The sequence below is a fragment of the Osmerus eperlanus genome, chromosome 25, assembly GCF_963692335.1.
Source record: "Osmerus eperlanus chromosome 25, fOsmEpe2.1, whole genome shotgun sequence".
Lineage (NCBI taxonomy): Eukaryota > Metazoa > Chordata > Actinopteri > Osmeriformes > Osmeridae > Osmerus > Osmerus eperlanus.
In genome coordinates, this window is record NC_085042.1 from 6,820,831 (window position 1) to 6,839,496 (window position 18,666).

The 18,666-nt window shown below is 50.4% G+C and overlaps 2 protein-coding genes across 3 annotated transcripts; both read left to right on the top strand.

Moving 5' to 3' along the window:
- The first annotated feature begins 240 nt into the window (after positions 1-240).
- nfu1 (NFU1 iron-sulfur cluster scaffold homolog (S. cerevisiae)) lies at positions 241-2,677 on the top strand. Its single transcript, XM_062451277.1, has 8 exons — positions 241-389; positions 698-804; positions 902-1,037; positions 1,165-1,231; positions 1,325-1,442; positions 1,527-1,590; positions 1,945-2,119; positions 2,243-2,677. The coding sequence occupies exons 1-8, from the start codon at positions 331-333 to the stop codon at positions 2,282-2,284; spliced, it is 768 nt and encodes a 255-aa protein (XP_062307261.1). The 5' UTR covers positions 241-330; the 3' UTR covers positions 2,285-2,677.
- Positions 2,678-2,695: 18 nt separating this feature from the next.
- LOC134011814 (glutamine--fructose-6-phosphate aminotransferase [isomerizing] 1) lies at positions 2,696-18,647 on the top strand. Of its 2 annotated transcripts, none has more exons than XM_062451276.1 (19): positions 2,696-2,825; positions 6,425-6,532; positions 6,634-6,741; positions 6,862-6,987; positions 7,166-7,224; positions 7,306-7,440; positions 7,733-7,794; positions 7,945-8,024; positions 8,266-8,374; positions 8,708-8,871; positions 9,704-9,799; positions 10,390-10,487; positions 10,668-10,788; positions 11,075-11,232; positions 14,435-14,549; positions 14,905-15,032; positions 15,282-15,449; positions 15,817-15,978; positions 18,082-18,647. In XM_062451276.1, the coding sequence occupies exons 3-19, from the start codon at positions 6,693-6,695 to the stop codon at positions 18,124-18,126; spliced, it is 1,875 nt and encodes a 624-aa protein (XP_062307260.1). In that variant the 5' UTR covers positions 2,696-2,825; positions 6,425-6,532; positions 6,634-6,692; the 3' UTR covers positions 18,127-18,647. The 2 variants fall into 2 exon arrangements, with proteins under 2 accessions (XP_062307260.1, XP_062307258.1); XM_062451274.1 differs by lacking the exon at positions 2,696-2,825 and adding an exon at positions 4,232-4,387.
- Positions 18,648-18,666: the final 19 nt, after the last annotated feature.

Sequence of the window (18,666 nt, forward strand, 5' to 3'; positions counted from 1 at the left end):
AGATATCTGAGCACGCCACTGGGCTTTATCTCAGCAGACTAGGCAAGTACTGAGGGTCCCTCTGCTCCTGCCTGCCTAGCCTTTGTAGCTGCCCAAGACTGATCTTCTGTCTCTTCATCTGGACAGTTTACAGCCGTCACCCTTCTCCTGATCTGACAAGGGGCAAGGCAAGGCGTCTTATGAGTTTGGCTCCGTGTAATACACGAACACAAGCTATGAATTTAACATTGTATCATTCATCCCCGCCTGTTGGGGGCAGTAATGCGCTCTCAGCGTCTAGTGGTCTTTATGGAAAAATACAGTACGCCCGGTAGCTAAACAATCACAAACATGGCGACTTACAGGCAGGTCGGGAGGTTGTTATGGATTTCTGCAAGACTCTCAAGTCCGTAAGTTATGTCGTCGACCCGAAGTCACCTATTTACTAAGCTGTGGAAGTGCATGTGAATACACATGTTTGTGGCATATGTCATGCCTCGTTGACAGCTTTTTTGACAGCTAGCAAGTTAGCTTAAGCTAGCCTTAACCTCTTTCATAAGCATTGGATCTGACGCAGATATTTTGCCAGACTAGCTCACCACGTTTCAACATAAGTGCTGCATTGCTGTTTCTTTATTTTTGCTACTCAGACTTGTTTTATTAAGGCTGTTAATATTGAATGATCAAAGCCAATAACATGTTTCGAAACTTCCTCCAGACTTGCTGTACGTAGGTATCAGAGCGCTGGGTCGCAATGGACTTCACAGCACAGAGGGCTGACTAGGAGATATTCACAGCCACAGCCTCCTTTTTCTGCTGTGCCTGGTATGCCCCATACGTAGAGTGTGTCTTTACTGTGGACACAGTAAGTGTTCTAACAAGTTCCAAGTGAATAATTTTCTCGACAATACTCTCTTCCCAGCGAGGACCATGTTCATTCAGACTCAAGACACGCCCAACCCAAACAGCTTGAAGTTTCTGCCCGGCTGCATGGTTCTTGAATCAGGAACAATGGATTTTGCTGGCCCCAGAGATGCTTACTGTTCACCCCTAGCCAGGTATACATGTTAATGCCACTTAACATAATCCAGTAACAAAACCAAGCAAAAACCCATATTAAACTTAAGAAAAGTGAGTTCTTATGTATCTTGGAAAACAGGCTGACATTGTCTCTTTCGTTTGTAGGCAGTTATTCAGAATAGATGGGGTCAAAGGTGTGTTTTTGGGCCCTGACTTCATCACCATAACCAAGGTAACACACACTAAAATAATCAAATGTTAGCTGTAATGTCTAGCAGTGTGTTATGAATCCTTCTGTTCTTTATCGACATGTCTCCATTTTTAGACTGGTGTGGACCTGGAGTGGAAGGTAATCAAACCAGATGTCTTTGCTGCCGTTATGGACTTCTTCGCCTCAGGTCTTCCTGTTATCAATGAGGAGGGGACCCCTCGTGCAGATACAGGCAAGACACACAAGGAAATTCATTCCAGGCCAAATAATCTTTACAAAAGAGATTTGCTCATCGTTTTGTTTCCCTGCTTTGCAGAACCTTCAGACGACGACGATGAAGTTGTAGCTATGATCAAAGAACTCCTGGACACCAGGATCAGGTGACAGTTTAAACATGCTAATCACACAATGTACCCTTCAAATGACTCAAGATTTCCCACATAGTTCTTATCAGTGAAACGTATTTGTTATTTCAGGAGTGTGTGATGCATCACCATGTATTTTGAAGGAACTATTTACATTTAGTCATTTAGAAGACGCTCGTATCCAGAGCGACTTACAGTAAATACAGGGACATTCCCCAGAGGCAAGTAGGGTGAAGTGCCTTGCCCAGGTACACATCATTTGTCACGGCCCGGAATCAAACCGTCAACCTTCTGATTGGTAGCCCAATTCCCCAACCGCTCAGCCATCTGACCCCACTATCCCTTTAAACTCACGTGATTTCCCCTCAGGCCCACAGTACAGGAGGATGGGGGAGACGTCCTGTATCGGGGCTTCGACGATGGCATTGTGAAGCTCCAACTGCAAGGCTCCTGCACCAGTTGCCCCAGCTCCATGGTCACCTTGAAGAGTGGCATCCAAAACATGCTGCAGTTCTACGTCCCAGAAGTAGAAGGCGTAGAGCAGGTGTGCATCTCCGCTAATAACGTCAGTTGATGCCAAGCCTTGTGGTGAACACCATGGTAACCTTGCGTCCTCTCTGTGAACGTTTTGTCAGTCCCCCTAAACTTGGTTGGTTATGTGCTTCAGGTGAAAGATGAAGAGGAAGGAGTTGTTCAGGGCCAAGTCTAGGAGGAACCCGTCTCCCCGAAAGACCCCCAACGGAGCCCCTCAGGACTCCCTCTTACAACATGAACATCATAGAGGTTTCACCACTAGCAGGGGCGCTAGCATGATGGCGTTTCTGGTCATTGGCCAATAGTAAAGTTGCTGCCAGCTATGGGATGGAATGCCTCAATCCAGCTGGGTGATTTTCCTGCCCTCACAGTTTGTATAAGATGCCCTCCAAAGGACTGGGTTTTTACCCGCAGTCTAATTCGTGGTTATTATCTCAGACTGTCACATTGTGTACCTACTGTAACTCATTACCTACCATAAAACTATTATATCTCAGACACCCCAACATCCATCCATATGTAACATAAATGCACTGTATAATGTAAATATAGTATATTGAAATAAGAATTGCTTTCTGTCTTATCCCTTCTAGTTGTTTTGTGTTCTGTCCCAAGCAGACAGTGGTTTCATGGATTAGTTGTCACGGGGATTTATGAAATGAGAACCTGATATATTGAAATCCCACAGTAAAGTGTATCTCAAAAACAGAAGTTGGGTATGTAAACTTTAAAACATCCAATGTGTGAACATAAATTATAACAGAGGGATTTGGATAAGTTCACACAAATATGAATAAAATATACATTAAATATTTAGCTAACTATTTGCTATATAATGTTAGGCAGCTAATTTGTTGCAATAGGATAAGGATAAGATTAGGATAGGATGGCTAAATAACCATCAGTAATTACAGTTGGTCATATCTGAACAGAGGCGTTGTTAGACATAAAACTACTGGGGCAGAGGACCCTAATTCATATCCCTTTTTTTCTTTCAAGCTTGCTGCGCTATAGAAACTCCCCTTGCTTAACCCACTATACAACCGTTCAGGGACGCAAGTTTGTTATCAGCTTTGGACATCAATAGCTAATGCGAGCGCGCGCATTTTTTTCGCATACATTTGAGTGCAAATACAGTTTTTTTTCAGCTTCATGTAATAATGTTTTTATGTTTTATTCAAAATAAGATGATCGGTAGGCCTATCATTTAGAAACAATCTTTAGTTTTGTAATGCTTTCTTAGCCTACCTCAATTCTGCCGAATCCAACACCTGGGGGGCATTCCAGAAAACAGGTCACGTGACATACCCTGACACCCAGCGTTGTAGCAACATTGCCAGTAGGTTGCTGCAACATTGTGAATCAGATGGTTGGTTAACTTACCTGGTTATGTTGCATAACCTGCTTTCTGGAATACCCCCCTGGACTTCTGTGTCTGTGCTGCAGTGGCTATTTGGGAAGCTCAGAAGAGCGCGCTGACATGGAATTCTGCATGCATAGGTTTGTGTTTTCGGTTAAACGCTTTTACAAGCGTTGATTGGGATACTGCGTAATTTTTTTCCGGGATTATCAATCTAAATTAATGCACTAAAACTCAAACTTTAGATTTTACTGGGGCACAGCAGATTTATACTGGGGCACGTGCCCCAGTAAAAAGGGTCCAACGACGCCCCTGTATCTGAACATCCATGGATGTATCAAACATGATGGCAGGGTGCTTTAGGAATCTGCTCAGGTGTTAAAAATATAAGTGACAATAGTGTTTATTTCAGTGACTTTTCATCTGTATAGCCAGATAGCGGCAAAGTCAACATTAAAGTATGACGAAATACACACGGAGTCAGATTATGTTGTTGTCCCCCCACCCACCAATCGTTGTAATTCAGGAAGTGAAGGGAAACGAGACTTTTTATTAAAACATATTATAATCTTTTCTACAACGCTGTACAGTTATCTTAATGTTATTGATTCTTAAACTTAAATGAAAATGTTTCCTACGTTTTGCCTGATGACACATTAGTAGAGCATTACTGTTGTTCACGCCCACCACGGATATGTGGATCCTGCCACGTCAGGGATAAGTTCGTTGGCAGGTGCGAAAGATGAGTGACAGACCTTGCACCAATTGGAGGAGTACTTTAAGTTGAGTCCTTGGCCCTTGTTCAATACAATTTGAAGGAGGCGGATCCTTCATGACAGTCAAAATCAGCAAAGCATAGAACTGTAGCGAGTTGTACAGTAGTTGCAAGGTTGCTTTACTGAGCCGTAGACATGTGTGGTAAGTAGGCTACAACATTGTAGTGTTCCCTCGTTATTTACACGCTACATATGTAACTGGAATGTAGCGAGGTTGCTATATTAATATGTACTATATAGGATGTGTGTCAATGTTTTAGTTTATTGTTATCTAGCTAAGACTCAGATTTAGTCTGTGCCAGCCAAACCAAAGTTAGCTAACACTAACAGTTAGCCGGCAGCAGTAGTACCAATTAAATGAATGGATGCTCATGTCTAACGTGGTGTTATTGTAGCTATTGCCTAACCCTTAGCTCTATCTATTTTATGAATGTGTCTATTACGAGGCTGCACTATTGTGTTCAAAATTAGCTAGCTACTGTACCGCTCCAATTAGCTCTACCCAGTTGCTAAACCATGCTCAGCATCTATCTTGCTAGTTAGACTAGCTAGCTGTGCTACTTAATCTCTGAACAGTTGTGTCACTCTCCTAAATTAATGGTTAATTGACATTATGTACAGGTCTTTGTCTTCTCAGGCATACAGCCGTTTGCAACGCTGGGTCCTTAGGAAGCATGTCCCAATTGCTGAAAGCCAGCTACGGCTTGCTATTCTTTGTAGTTGGCATCTCGTTAGCACTGCTAGCTCGCCACTCAGTGTCTGACCTAGGATTGGTCGTTTAGGTAGATGGATGACACTAATATCATACACTGCGCACCGTTTGTGTCGAAACGGATTATACTTTAAATTGCGTGCAATGATTAATTACTACATGCAAAATGACACCCGTATATGGTCATGGGGTGAGGATTGCAAGGGTTAGTGTGAACCTTTTTAGAGGACGGGGCATAGATAACCCTCCTGATAATGAGGAACACTGGGTTCTCTCAATGTCACGGTGTTATCTGAGGTGGGACACAGCTGAAGACGGTTGGGAATACTGAAAATAGATATCCTTACCTAGTGATAGCTTCATGTTTGTAATATCATGTAGAATGTGTGTCAACGCAGTGACTCTAAAACAAAGTTGGGTCTTGTCTACACCCACCTGCCAGTGGCCCTACCTTTCTCCTTCCGACGGTGCGCAGCTGGTTTCAATAGGGCCTCTGTAGCACTGCTGCCCATGCGGAGTGGCATAGAACAGTCCCTCTTTATTTTTCACTGACCTTCTGTGTACTCAGTCCGTACAATATTTCCATTGAGTGTTGTGTTAACTGCTTGGAAAGCTGAAGATGATACGCTGTCCATATTTGGAACTACATAGACTTGACCCAGTGTTCACAGTCAAAACATGATTTTTGTTATTTTTGTTATCGTGGCGATTAACATGTAATGAGCCACATTTTATCCACTCGTTATAGCCCTAAACCTTCGTGGAAGAGCGAGGTGAAGTTTTACTGCGTAATTACCCAAGGAAGACAATCTTCCCTATCTTCTAGTTTACTGAAGCCTAGATAAGAAGACAGATTAGATCACTGCTTTTTGATGGAAGTTATCCACCTGCCTGCGTGCAGAAGTATTTTGGATATATTTGGTATAAACATTGGAATGCTTCTTTCTTACCGGACACCACCTTGCACTCAGAGTATCTCAATACCCCTCAAAGGGTATTGTTGTGTTGGTGTGACCAGCTATGCGACATATTGTTTCCGGACTGCCCTTCCCATACAGTGAGCAAGAAAAGAAATTCATTCATTGATTTACAGAGCTATTCAGGGTGTCTGCTTATGTCAAACTGGTTTCACTTGTAGTACTATTGTCTTTGTCTGGCATCCCATACTGGCTGGGCCTGAATGAGGTCTTATGTTGAAATGGAAAAAAGTGTTGTTTTTGTTTACCAAGCTCTGTTCTTCAGAAGAACACTTGAGCTGAAAGAGAGGGAGAAAAATATATGTATTCACAATTTAAAGAGTGTCAGGTCAGGATTGATCCCATTGCTTTATGTCCATCATATGACAAGAGTCAACAGGCAAACACACTTCCATTCACTTTGTTCAAAGCATGTCAGATGATTTTCTCCCAGTCACATGTTGCCTTCTCTTTAGACCACATCATCTACTGTTGTCTCTGTCCCCCTCAGGAATCTTTGCCTATCTGAACTACCATGTGCCCCGGACCCGGGGAGAGATCCTGGAGATCCTCCTGAAGGGCTTGCGGCGCCTGGAGTACCGTGGCTACGACTCCGCAGGTGAGAGGGCCGGACTCGCCTTGTGTCAACAAGAGTCCCGCCGGTCTGGGTGTCTGCTTGTTCAGCCCCTTCTGGCATTGACCTTTTCTCTTTTCTCAAAGGTGTGGGGTTTGACAGTGGGAATGGTAAGGACTGGGAGACGAATGCCAGATCCATTCAGATGATCAAGCAGAGCGGCAAGGTGAAGGCTCTGGACGACGAGATCCACAGTAAGAAATGAGTCCTTTTGCATCTTAAAAACCTTCTTTCAATTTGATTTCAGTTCGGTTTTTAGTTCAAATGTTTTTGCCTTGTCATTTAGTTGCGGTTTGTCTGCATGTGTTTTACAGAACAGCAGGACCTCGATATGGATGTGGAGTTTGACATCCATTTTGGCATTTCCCACACTCGCTGGGCTACGCATGGGGCCCCCAGCCCAGTCAACAGCCACCCTCAGAGGTCTGACAAGAGCAACGGTCAGTCCTGGAGACCGTCCGTCAGGGTGGACCAGCAACACTCCACCACAATGTCATAAGATAGCTATTATTCAGACGCTAACAGATGCTTGTTGACACTTATAGGAGATGTCAGAATCTTTCACCTGGCTCTCCCTGTGATTACAGAGCATTCCGTAACAGATTCTTTCATCTACAGAGTTTATCGTCATTCACAACGGGATCATTACCAACTATAACGACCTGAGGAAATTCCTGGTGAGGGGAAAAATAAATCACATTTCGACGGCTTTACGATCTCCTCATAACCAATGCTGACCCACATTTTCGTTTTCAAAGGAGAGCAAAGGTTACGAGTTTGAGTCGGAGACCGACACGGAGACCATCGCCAAGCTGGTGAAGTACATGTACGACAACCGGGAGAGTAACGACATCAGCTTTGCCACTCTGGTGGAGAGAGTGACTCAACAGCTGGTAAGATAGCTGAGCGGTTAGGGAATCGGGCTAGTAATCTGAAGGTTGCCGGTTCGATTCCTGACCGTGCAAAATGATGTTGTGTCCTTGGGCAAGACACTTCACCCTACTTGCCTCGGGGGAATGTCCCTGTACTTACTGTAAGTCGCTCTGGATAAGTGCGTCTGCTAAATGACTAAATGTAAATGTAAGATGGCGTCCAACTAAACAGTCATAATAACGACAATAACCATCATAAGTAAAACGTCCGAGGGGCTTGTGTAAAGCTCGCGTCTGCTCTCTCACCTTCTAGGAGGGGGCTTTTGTCCTGGTCTTCAAGAGCGTCCATTACCCAGGGGAGGCGGTCGGCACCAGGTATACTTTCATGACCTTTGTTTGTCCGAGGTGATATCGATTCATCTTACCAGGCCACTGGCTGCTAATGCAATGTCGGTATAGCACCTTGCCACCAAGCCAAATGGCCAGCCATGTTTCATGAGGATCCGTGCTTGTCTGTCCACCTAGGAGAGGAGGTCCTCTGCTGATCGCTGTCAAAAGTGACCACAAGCTCTCCACCGACCACATCCCTATCCTCTACCGCTCCTGTAAGTCTGGTTCCCTTCTTGCTGTCGCTCTCTCCGTGTCTCTGGCTCTCTCTGTGTCTCTCGCTCTCACTGTGTCTCTATCTGTGGCTCTCTCTGTCTCTGTCTCTCGCTCTCGCACTCTGTCTCTCTGTCTGTCTCTCTCGCTCTCTGTGGCTCTCTGTCTCTCTCTCTCTGTTGTCTTCATGAGTGGACAAGCAGGGTTAAGCTTCATGGTGTTTCTCCCCTCTCTCTCTCCTCTCAGCTGGGAAGGACAAGAAGAGCGGCGGCAGCCTGCCCAGGGTGGACCAGGACACCTGTCTTTTCCCCGTGGACATGAAGGCCGTGGAGTACTACTTCGCCTCAGACGCCAGGTCTGCATCCACGCCCACCGCTTCAAAGACCTCCAATAATCACACCGCAGCTCGGAACTTTGAACCTTTGAGGGAGTCAGGTGGCTGAGCGGTGAGGGAGTCGGGCTAGTAATCTGAAGGTTGCCAGTTCGATTCCCGGCCATGCCAATGACGTTGTGTCCTTGGGCAAGGCACTTCACCCTACTTGCCTCGGGGGGAATGTCCCTGTACTTACTGTAAGTCGCTCTGGATAAGAGCGTCTGCTAAATGACTAAATGTAAATGTAAACTTTTTTTTTTTTTTGAGTTGTGTTGACGGGGTTGGTTTGATGTTCCTCTTCTGTTGCCACGGCAGCGCGGTGATCGAGCACACGAACCGCGTGATCTTCCTGGAGGACGACGACGTGGCGGCGGTGACAGACGGACGCCTGTCCATCCACCGGATCAAGCGCACGGTGGGGGACCACCCGGCCCGCGCCATCCAGACCCTGCAGATGGAGCTGCAGCAGATCATGAAGGGTGAGGGAGGAGAGGGGGTGGAGGGGTGTGGAGGGGGGGGAGGGGGGGGGAGGGAGAGGAGGTGGGAAGGGAGAGGAGAGAGAGAGAGAAGAAGGAAGGTGAAAGGGAAGAAGAGGAGGAAGGGTGGAGGGGGGGGGGGCAAAGGAAGGAAGAGAGGGGGTGGGGGGGGGAGAGGGGGTGTGGGGGGGAGGGAGAAGAGGGGAGGGAGGAGAAGGAAGGCGAAAGGGCAGAGGAGGGAGAGAGAAGAAAAGGGGAGAAGTAGAAGAAGAAAGGAGACTGAGGAAGAGGAGGAGCAAGTGTTGGTGGAGGACCAGGTGTCTGTGCTGCACCTCCTCCGTCCTCCAGCAGAGGGCGTCGAGGGAGCGATTGGGGCCGTCCAGGAGACATTCCATTGCTGGCCCGTCATTACAGCCCCTCTCTCCCCAGTCTCTCCTTCCAGGAGCTCTGCTGAAACAACCTCATTCACATGACCCACATTACTGTCAGAGGCGGGCTGCAAAACGGTCGTATATTTCCGTGACAAGCAGTCACGCAACCTAGAGAACATCATCCATCTGCAGGCTGGTGTTTTGTTTTCACCAAGTCCCAGGTGATTCATGATTACACAGGGCTTCATGAAAGACCAAGCTACTGAAGGTCATTCTGCATCCAGAGTCCCACCTCCCCACCGTCCAAACGAACAGCCTTACATGGGATTCCAATCAGGATAATAACATGCATTAACGAATGCCTGCATCGATGAACAACTCTATAAAAGCTGCATTAACGTTCTCCCTTCTTATAGGCGCTGCTTGTGAGTGAGTGCTGAGGGACTGTGTCTTTGCCTCCCCAGGGAACTACAGCTCCTTCATGCAGAAGGAGATATTTGAGCAGCCAGAGTCCGTATTCAACACCATGAGGGGAAGGATCAACTTCGATGACAACACAGGTCAGGGGAGGGGCTCTGTTTCCACTTTTGGGACGGATAGGGAGATTTGACGCCTCGTTGCCGCGACAAACCGCCCCTCGTTTCATGGTTTCTTGGTTCCCTCACCATGAAAATATGCATTTTTTTTGTATTTGTGGGGTGTTGCAAGACTCTCTTTTCCACCACAGTGATATGGCTTTCTTGAATGTCCTTCAGGATTCAGAAACCCTTTAAATTCATTTAGCAGACGGTTTAACCCTCAGCGACATTCAGGGGACTGGAACCTGCGATCCCTTTGATCTATGGTCAAATATTGTACCACAGAGCAATAGGGAGTCAGGTGGCTGAGCGGTTAGGAAAGCGGGCTAGTAATCAGAAGGTTGCCAGTTCGATTCCCGGCTGTGCCAAATAACGTTGTGTCCTTGGGCAAGGCACTTCACCCTACTTGCCTCTGGGCAATGTCCCTGTACTTACTGTAAGTCGCTCTGGATAAGAGCGTCTTCTAAATTACTAAATGTAAATGTAATCCCTATTCTTCCTATGGAAGTGAATATAACTGAATGCTCTCTGTGGGGGGTTGTTGTGAGAGAGTTGTGCGTTGTGCTTCCCAGTGACGCTGGGCGGGCTGAAGGACCACATCAAGGAGATCCAGCGGTGTCGCAGGCTCATCCTCATCGCCTGTGGGACCAGCTACCACGCTGGCGTGGCGGTGAGTCCCCCCGCACCACCCCCCCACACTCCAAACCCACATCGCTATCGTCACAGCAACAGTAGAGCCCGCCCTCCATTGGGAACTGTACCGTGGTGTGGCTCTAGGTGTGTGTCTGTGCTGTGGTCGTGTCTGTGCTGTAGTGTGTGCGCTGATCCCTGCCTGGTCTCCTCCCTCCAGACTCGCCAGGTGCTGGAGGAGCTGACGGAGCTGCCTGTCATGGTGGAGCTGGCCAGCGACTTCCTGGACCGCAACACTCCCGTGTTCAGGGACGACGTCTGTTTCTTCATCAGCCAATCAGGTGAGAGCTGCTGTCAGCCGGGTGTTCATGAAGCTGAAGATGTGGCTCGGACCCAAAATGACTTTAGTGTCTCTACCAAAATGATGTATTTACCATTTGATTTCGTTACACATAAAAAATAAAAAATAAATCTATATATATTATAAAAATAAAGGCCCCCACTGGAAATACTGTCGTGGATCTTAAAGTTTCTGAATTCCGGTAGACGTTTAGTAATGTGACATTTAGTTTGTGCAGTATAGAGCTGGATGACGCCTGACCCCTCTTCCCCTGCCCTGCATCCCAGGTGAGACCGCAGACAGCCTGATGGCCCTGCACTACTGTAAGGAGAGGGGAGCCCTGACTGTAGGCATCACCAACACGGTGGGCAGCTCCATCTCCAGGGAGACCGACTGTGGAGTCCACATCAACGCCGGCCCAGAGATAGGGGTGGCCAGCACCAAGGTGAGGGAGGGGGACCACACCCAGAGATAGGGGTGGCCAGCACCAAGGTGAGGGGGGGGGGACCACACCCAGAGATAGGGGTGGCCAGCACCAAGGTGAGGGGGGGGGACCACACCCAGAGATAGGGGTGGCCAGCACCAAGGTGAGGGGGGGGGACCACACCCAGAGATAGGGGTGGCCAGCACCAAGGTGAGGGGGGGGGGACCACACCCAGAGATAGGGGTGGCCAGCACCAAGGTGAGGGGGGGGGGGACCACACCCAGAGATAGGGGTGGCCAGCACCAAGGTGAGGGGGGGGGACCACACCCAGAGATAGGGGTGGCCAGCACCAAGGTGAGGGGGGGGGGGACCACACCCAGAGATAGGGGTGGCCAGCACCAAGGTGAGGGGGGGGGACCACACCCAGAGATAGGGGTGGCCAGCACCAAGGTGAGGGGGGGGGGACCACACCCAGAGATAGGGGTGGCCAGCACCAAGGTGAGGGGGGGGGACCACACCCAGAGATAGGGGTGGCCAGCACCAAGGTGAGGGAGGGGGACCACACCCAGAGATAGGGGTGGCCAGCACCAAGGTGAGGGAGGGGGACCACACCCAGAGATAGGGGTGGCCAGCACCAAGGTGAGGGGGGGGACCACACCCAGAGATAGGGGTGGCCAGCACCAAGGTGAGGGGGGGGACCACACCCAGAGATAGGGGTGGCCAGCACCAAGGTGAGGGAGGGGGACCACACCCAGAGATAGGGGTGGCCAGCACCAAGGTGAGGGAGGGGGACCACACCCAGAGATAGGGGTGGCCAGCACCAAGGTGAGGGGGGGGGACCACACCCAGAGATAGGGGTGGCCAGCACCAAGGTGAGGGAGGGGGACCACACCCAGAGATAGGGGTGGCCAGCACCAAGGTGAGGGAGGGGGACCACACCCAGAGATAGGGGTGGCCAGCACCAAGGTGAGGGAGGGGGGGACCTGGTACTTTCCCAATATAACCCTGCACCTGAGTCAGAGTCCTGATGGGTTAGTCAATTTGTGTACTGGCTGGTTTGAAAGGCAGCCATATTGGTGAGTGTTATTAAAGCAACTCTGATTATACTTCATAAAGCAACTCTGATTATACTTCATAAAGCAACTTCATGATCTATGAGGGTTCATTTGGGACCAGCGTCATCCAGGAGTTGTCAGTGTGAGTCATCACATCTTTAGCTCCCAGTATTCCCTCGTTACAGCGGCCTCTCCCAGCAGCCCATCCTTCATACCCTGTCTCCTAGACCAGATCAGCTGGTGGTACCTGATACTGTTTTACCTCACGCTGGGGAGGTCGGAGGGTCTGGGAAACATCTGGTTTTTATTGAGATGAAGATTCGTAGAGGGAGCTGTGTGTCACCAGTACATCCCGCTGCTCCTCTTCTGGGGGACTCCGCCGGTCGTGTTGCATTGTGGGGGATGGAGTTCGACGAGCTGGTCTCAGTGTCGAGCTGCTGAAACAACGGGGTTGTGTGTTGCAGGGTACATTTTCCCATGGCGTTGGCCCTGTAAGTCATCATTTATTGTAGGGGAAGTAGGGTCGTGTCCATTTCCTGTTCTGGTGGGGGGTTTTTCTAGTTAATGTGGAACCTAAATCATGTGAGCACCAGTGCTGTATGTGGGTCACCCCGTAATGAAAACTTGATGACGTGAACAGGAACTGGTGTTAAAGAGGCCTTCATATTTCATCCAGGGAGTGTCGGTTTAAAGCCTGATATTCTCATCTCCACTCTTGATAAAGCAGCGATCCACAAGCCTGCCCCCCTACTGTACACAAAGAGGCGCTGGGGTTGTGGGGTTGCCAGGTGGGGAGGGGGTGGAGCCTGGTCCAAGGCCCCAGCTCACGCCTCTGAGCTGCCACTCTTTACGGCCTGGTGGCGGAGGTCCCTGGCGGAGGTCCCTGGCGGAGGTCCCCGAGGGCCTCTGGAGATGGGACGCAGGGGCTAGAACACAGGAAGTGGCCCTCGGCTTTGGCGCCAGTCGAACGCGCCACCATGACAACACTCATCCCTGATGGCGTGGACGCGTTTGGGTAGAGACCGCCTGTGGTCAGTATGCAGAGCGAGCGCGAGAGAGAGAGCGCGAGAGAGAGAGCGCGAGAGAGAGAGCGCGAGAGAGAGCGCGAGAGAGAGCGCGAGAGAGAGGGCGCGAGAGAGAGGGCGCGAGTGAGAGGGCGCGAGTGAGAGGGCGCGAGTGAGAGGGCGCGAGTGAGAGGGCGCGAGTGAGAGGGCGCGAGCGAGAGGGCGCGAGCGAGAGGGCGCGAGCGAGAGGGCGAGAGAGAGAGAGCAAGAGAGAGCGAGCAAGAGAGAGAGAATCAGTGTGACTGTTTTACGACCGTGCCCGTGGCTTGGGGTGTCGGCGCCGCCCTCTCCAGTGGGTCCCGTCAAACGACTTGGCACCTCCTTGAAGAGCCGTGACGCTGTCGCCCGCGCGTTCCCAGAGAGAAGCCAGGCGACGGTGTCTGGCGGAGGGGGCGCCGTGTGGAGGGGGAGGGGCGCAGGAGAAGCATGGCGGGGAGGACCTTGTGAGGTTGCGTTCATCTGCGGCGGCGCGGCGCCAGGGTGTTTGCTCGTGCGCCAGCTCCTGGGGTAGAAGTGGAAGGGTTTACTGTTAGCCGTACGTTTAATCCTCATCGCTAGGTGGAGTCTGTTTTATATCACCATGCAGTCCAACAGTGGAGGCACGTGTGAGGCTCTTTAGCCCAGTCCTGCAGCCCGCTCTCATCTGGTCCATATTAACAACTGGCTGCAGAGAGCCAGGCCAGGGCTGTGGGGCCCAGGCAAGGCCTGTGAGGGCCAGCCCAGGCCTGACGGGCCACCCCAGGCCTCTAGGGGCCAGCCCAGGCCTGACTGGCCAGCCCAAGCCTGACGGGCCAGCCCAGGCCTGACGGGCCAGCCCAGGCCTGACGGGCCAGCCCAGGCCTGTGAGGGCCAAGCTGTCGTCATATCTGGCTTCCTTAGCTGGATGTTAGACTGTGCTTCCTTTTGCTTGGTCAGGCAGCCTCCTCTCATATCTCACCTTTCAGCAGGAGAACAAGAGCTGGGTGACACTTGGGCACGTCTTGGATTACTTAAGCACTAACTGTGTGTCTCTCTCTCTCTCTCTCTCTCTCTCTCTCTCTCTCTCTCTCTCTCTCTCTCTCTCTCTCTCTCTCTCTCTCTCTCTCTCTCTCTCTCTCTCTGCAGGCCTACACCAGCCAGTTTGTGGCCCTCATCATGTTTGCGCTGCTGATGTGTGATGACAGGATCTCCATGCAGCCCAGAAGGAGAGAGATCATCCAGGGACTGAGGGTGCTGCCAGGTAGGCTGGACACACACACACACGTTCATGCCATGCACACACACACACACCCAGAGATGGAAAGAAATCCTGAGTGATGGAGAGGAGGGAGAGGTCAGTATCGAAGGATGGAGGGAGAAGAGGCCCGTTGCCCAGAGAGCTGTGGTGTGCGTCACGACTGGAGCAGGGGTGTTCCTGTTTACAGATCATGTTAAACAGATCCTGTGTTTTCTGCGGAGATTACAGCCGTTCATTTCCTCTTAAGGGTCGAGTTATTCTCAAAAGGACTTTTGTGAAGATTTGCCAGACGTTGTTGTTGTAATTATTGGCTGAAATAAATGGCATGCATCATGAATTGTGTGTGTGTGTGTGTCAGACTTGATCAAGGAGGTGCTGAGTCTGGATGATGAGATCCAGAATCTGGCCACGGAGCTGTACCAGCAGAAGAGTGTGCTGATCATGGGCCGGGGGTACCACTACGCCACCTGCCTGGAGGGAGCTCTGGTCAGCAACGCCTCTCTCTCTCGCTGTGTCTCTCTCCTTCTGTCTGTCTCTCCCTGTCTCTTTTCTGGGGGTGATTTTAGGGTTTTCAAATCTCTGTTTCTCTCTGTCTCAAGCTCTGTTTATGTCTCTCTCTCTGTCTCTCTCCACCTCTCTCTCTCTCTGTGTCTCTCCCCTCTCTTTCTCTCTCGCTCTCTCTCGCTGTCTCTCTCTCTCTCTATCTCTCGGTTGACGTCTTGCGGGCGCGAGCAGAAGATCAAGGAGATCACCTATATGCACTCGGAGGGCATCCTGGCGGGGGAGTTGAAGCACGGGCCGCTGGCCCTGGTGGACAAGCTGATGCCCGTCATCATGATCATCATGAGGGACCACACTTACGTCAAGTGTCAGAACGCCCTGCAGCAAGTCATCGCTCGCCAGGTGAGGGGAAACGCGCGCACACACAGTATATATATTTATGTACATGTAAATATGATATAACATAACTCAATATAATGTAATACACAGTACTGTGCTAAAAGCACTAATAGAATAAAGTAAACCAAAACATGCTTTTAGCGAATAATGAAATGAAAAGCCTACATGACTATAGCCAGTTTGATCTGGTCCAGATGGGAACATAAACTCCTAGTGGAGAAGCATGTGCAGGAGCAGGTATTCCTCAGAGACGTCTCACCTCCCAGGTTTATGAGGAGGGTCTCCTTCTCTCCAGACCAAGAGGGAGGCCGCAGGGGGGGGAGGTTGTGCCTGGCAACCCCTAACGCAGTAACGTTTGGTTTGGGAACAGGGCCGGCCCATCGTCATCTGTGACAAGGACGACTACGAGACTGTGAAGAACTCGAGCCGCACCATCAAGGTGCCCCACTGTGTGGACTGTCTCCAGGGCGTCCTCAGCGTCATCCCCCTCCAGCTGCTGTCCTTCCACCTGGCCGTGCTGCGCGGCTTCGACGTCAGTCACACCTCACATCCTGTCCTCTCCCTCTCCTAGACACACCTCACATCCTGTCCTCTCCCTCTCCTAGACACACCTCACATCCTGTCCTCTCCCTCTCCTAGACACACCTCACATCCTGTCCTCTCCCTCTCCTAGACACACCTCACATCCTGTCCTCTCCCTCTCCTAGACACACCTCACATCCTGTCCTCTCCCTCTCCTAGACACACCTCACATCCTGTCCTCTCCCTCTCCTAGACACACCTCACATCCTGTCCTCTCCCTCTCCTAGACACACCTCACATCCTGTCCTCTCCCTCTCCTAGACACACCTCACATCCTGTCCTCTCCCTCTCCTAGACACACCTCACATCCTGTCCTCTCCCTCTCCTAGACACACCTCACATCCTGTCCTCTCCCTCTCCTAGACACACCTCACATCCTGTCCTCTCCCTCTCCTAGACACACCTCACATCCTGTCCTCTCCCTCTCCTAGACACACCTCACATCCTGTCCTCTCCCTCTCCTAGACACACCTCACATCCTGTCCTCTCCCTCTCCTAGACACACCTCACATCCTGTCCTCTCCCTCTCCTAGACACACCTCACATCCTGTCCTCTCCCTCTCCTAGACACACCTCACATCCTGTCCTCTCCCTCTCCTAGACACACCTCACATCCTGTCCTCTCCCTCTCCTAGACACACCTCACATCCTGTCCTCTCCCTCTCCTAGACACACCTCACATCCTGTCCTCTCCCTCTCCTAGACACACCTCACATCCTGTCCTCTCCCTCTCCTAGACACACCTCACATCCTGTCCTCTCCCTCTCCTAGACACACCTCACATCCTGTCCTCTCCCTCTCCTAGACACACCTCACATCCTGTCCTCTCCCTCTCCTAGACACACCTCACATCCTGTCCTCTCCCTCTCCTAGACACACCTCACATCCTGTCCTCTCCCTCTCCTAGACACACCTCACATCCTGTCCTCTCCCTCTCCTAGACACACCTCACATCCTGTCCTCTCCCTCTCCTAGACACACCTCACATCCTGTCCTCTCCCTCTCCTAGACACACCTCACATCCTGTCCTCTCCCTCTCCTAGACACACCTCACATCCTGTCCTCTCCCTCTCCTAGACACACCTCACATCCTGTCCTCTCCCTCTCCTAGACACACCTCACATCCTGTCCTCTCCCTCTCCTAGACACACCTCACATCCTGTCCTCTCCCTCTCCTAGACACACCTCACATCCTGTCCTCTCCCTCTCCTAGACACACCTCACATCCTGTCCTCTCCCTCTCCTAGACACACCTCACATCCTGTCCTCTCCCTCTCCTAGACACACCTCACATCCTGTCCTCTCCCTCTCCTAGACACACCTCACATCCTGTCCTCTCCCTCTCCTAGACACACCTCACATCCTGTCCTCTCCCTCTCCTAGACACACCTCACATCCTGTCCTCCTCTCCCTCTCCTAGACACACCTCACATCCTGTCCTCCTCTCCCTCTCCTAGACACACCTCACATCCTGTCCTCCTCTTCCTCTCCTAGACACACCTCACATCCTGTCCTCCTCTTCCTCTCCTAGACACACCTCACATCCTGTCCTCCTCTTCCTCTCCTAGACACACCTCACATCCTGTCCTCCTCTTCCTCTCCTAGACACACCTCACATCCTGTCCTCCTCTTCCTCTCCTAGACACACCTCACATCCTGTCCTCCTCTTCCTCTCCTAGACACACCTCACATCCTGTCCTCCTCTTCCTCTCCTAGACACACCTCACATCCTGTCCTCCTCTTCCTCTCCTAGACACACCTCACATCCTCCTCATCCTCAGACTTGCCAAACATCCACAACATGTAACTGTACAACACAGACCACACTATGAACTCTTTAATGTTACGTAGACTGAGAAGCGGAGTGTTGTCTGATGGTACAGTTCAGTGGTAGAGACGTTTGACTGGACTGACTGACTGTACTGAATGAATAAATCCCCGTTATGTAAGGCCTTCTGCGTCTGCACCAGGCTTTAGTTACACCTCCTCTGAACCACGTCTGTGGGTTTGATGTTTGATGTTCTGAATCCGTTCTCTTTTGTTCCTTATCCAGGTGGACTGCCCCAGAAACCTGGCCAAGTCTGTGACTGTAGAGTGAACTGACAGCTCCTCAGCCCAGGGGAACACACACACACACACACACACACAGTGCTAGAGCAGCTGCTCACACACAGTTTATCAATGTTTCCTATTTTGTAAGCGTCTAGCATCATGACTCTTTATAATGCATTATTCCTGTTGATCAAAAACTGTATCACACTTGTCTCTGACGCCTGAAGGAATCATCATCATCATGTCATTGTATACTTTTTGTTGCTGTTTGGCGAGGTTCAAGGTGACAGTAATCAACGTCCTATCCACATGGAGAAGTCTGATACCGGTGCACAGCCATTGGGGATGAAACACAATCATTACTGCTTTACTTGGCCTACATGTGCATGAGTGCACGACTTAGCAAGGTTGGAAACTTGTTTGCATTTGATTCATTGTGCTCTTCGGCTGTTTGTTTTTGAAAGCTTAAGTTACTGATTTATGTTGGTGGGTTATTAGAACTGTGATTTGTAATGTGTTGGGGGATCATCTTTTTGGCAGCTTGTTATTTGGAGAGCCATTGTGCTTTTGCTCTCATATGTCAACT

Excerpts from the sequence above, each read along its gene's own strand:
- nfu1 (XM_062451277.1), top strand. The coding sequence starts at position 331 with ATGGCGACTTACAGGCAGGTCGGGAGGTTGTTATGGATTTCTGCAAGA. Across the intron at positions 390-697 it reads TCTGCAAGACTCTCAAGTCC|ACTTGCTGTACGTAGGTATC; the intron begins GTAAGTTATGTC and ends AACTTCCTCCAG. Across the intron at positions 1,443-1,526 it reads GACCCCTCGTGCAGATACAG|AACCTTCAGACGACGACGAT; the intron begins GCAAGACACACA and ends CCTGCTTTGCAG.
- LOC134011814 (XM_062451274.1), top strand. Across the intron at positions 7,441-7,732 it reads AGAGAGTGACTCAACAGCTG|GAGGGGGCTTTTGTCCTGGT; the intron begins GTAAGATAGCTG and ends CTCACCTTCTAG. Across the intron at positions 10,488-10,667 it reads GCTACCACGCTGGCGTGGCG|ACTCGCCAGGTGCTGGAGGA; the intron begins GTGAGTCCCCCC and ends TCCTCCCTCCAG.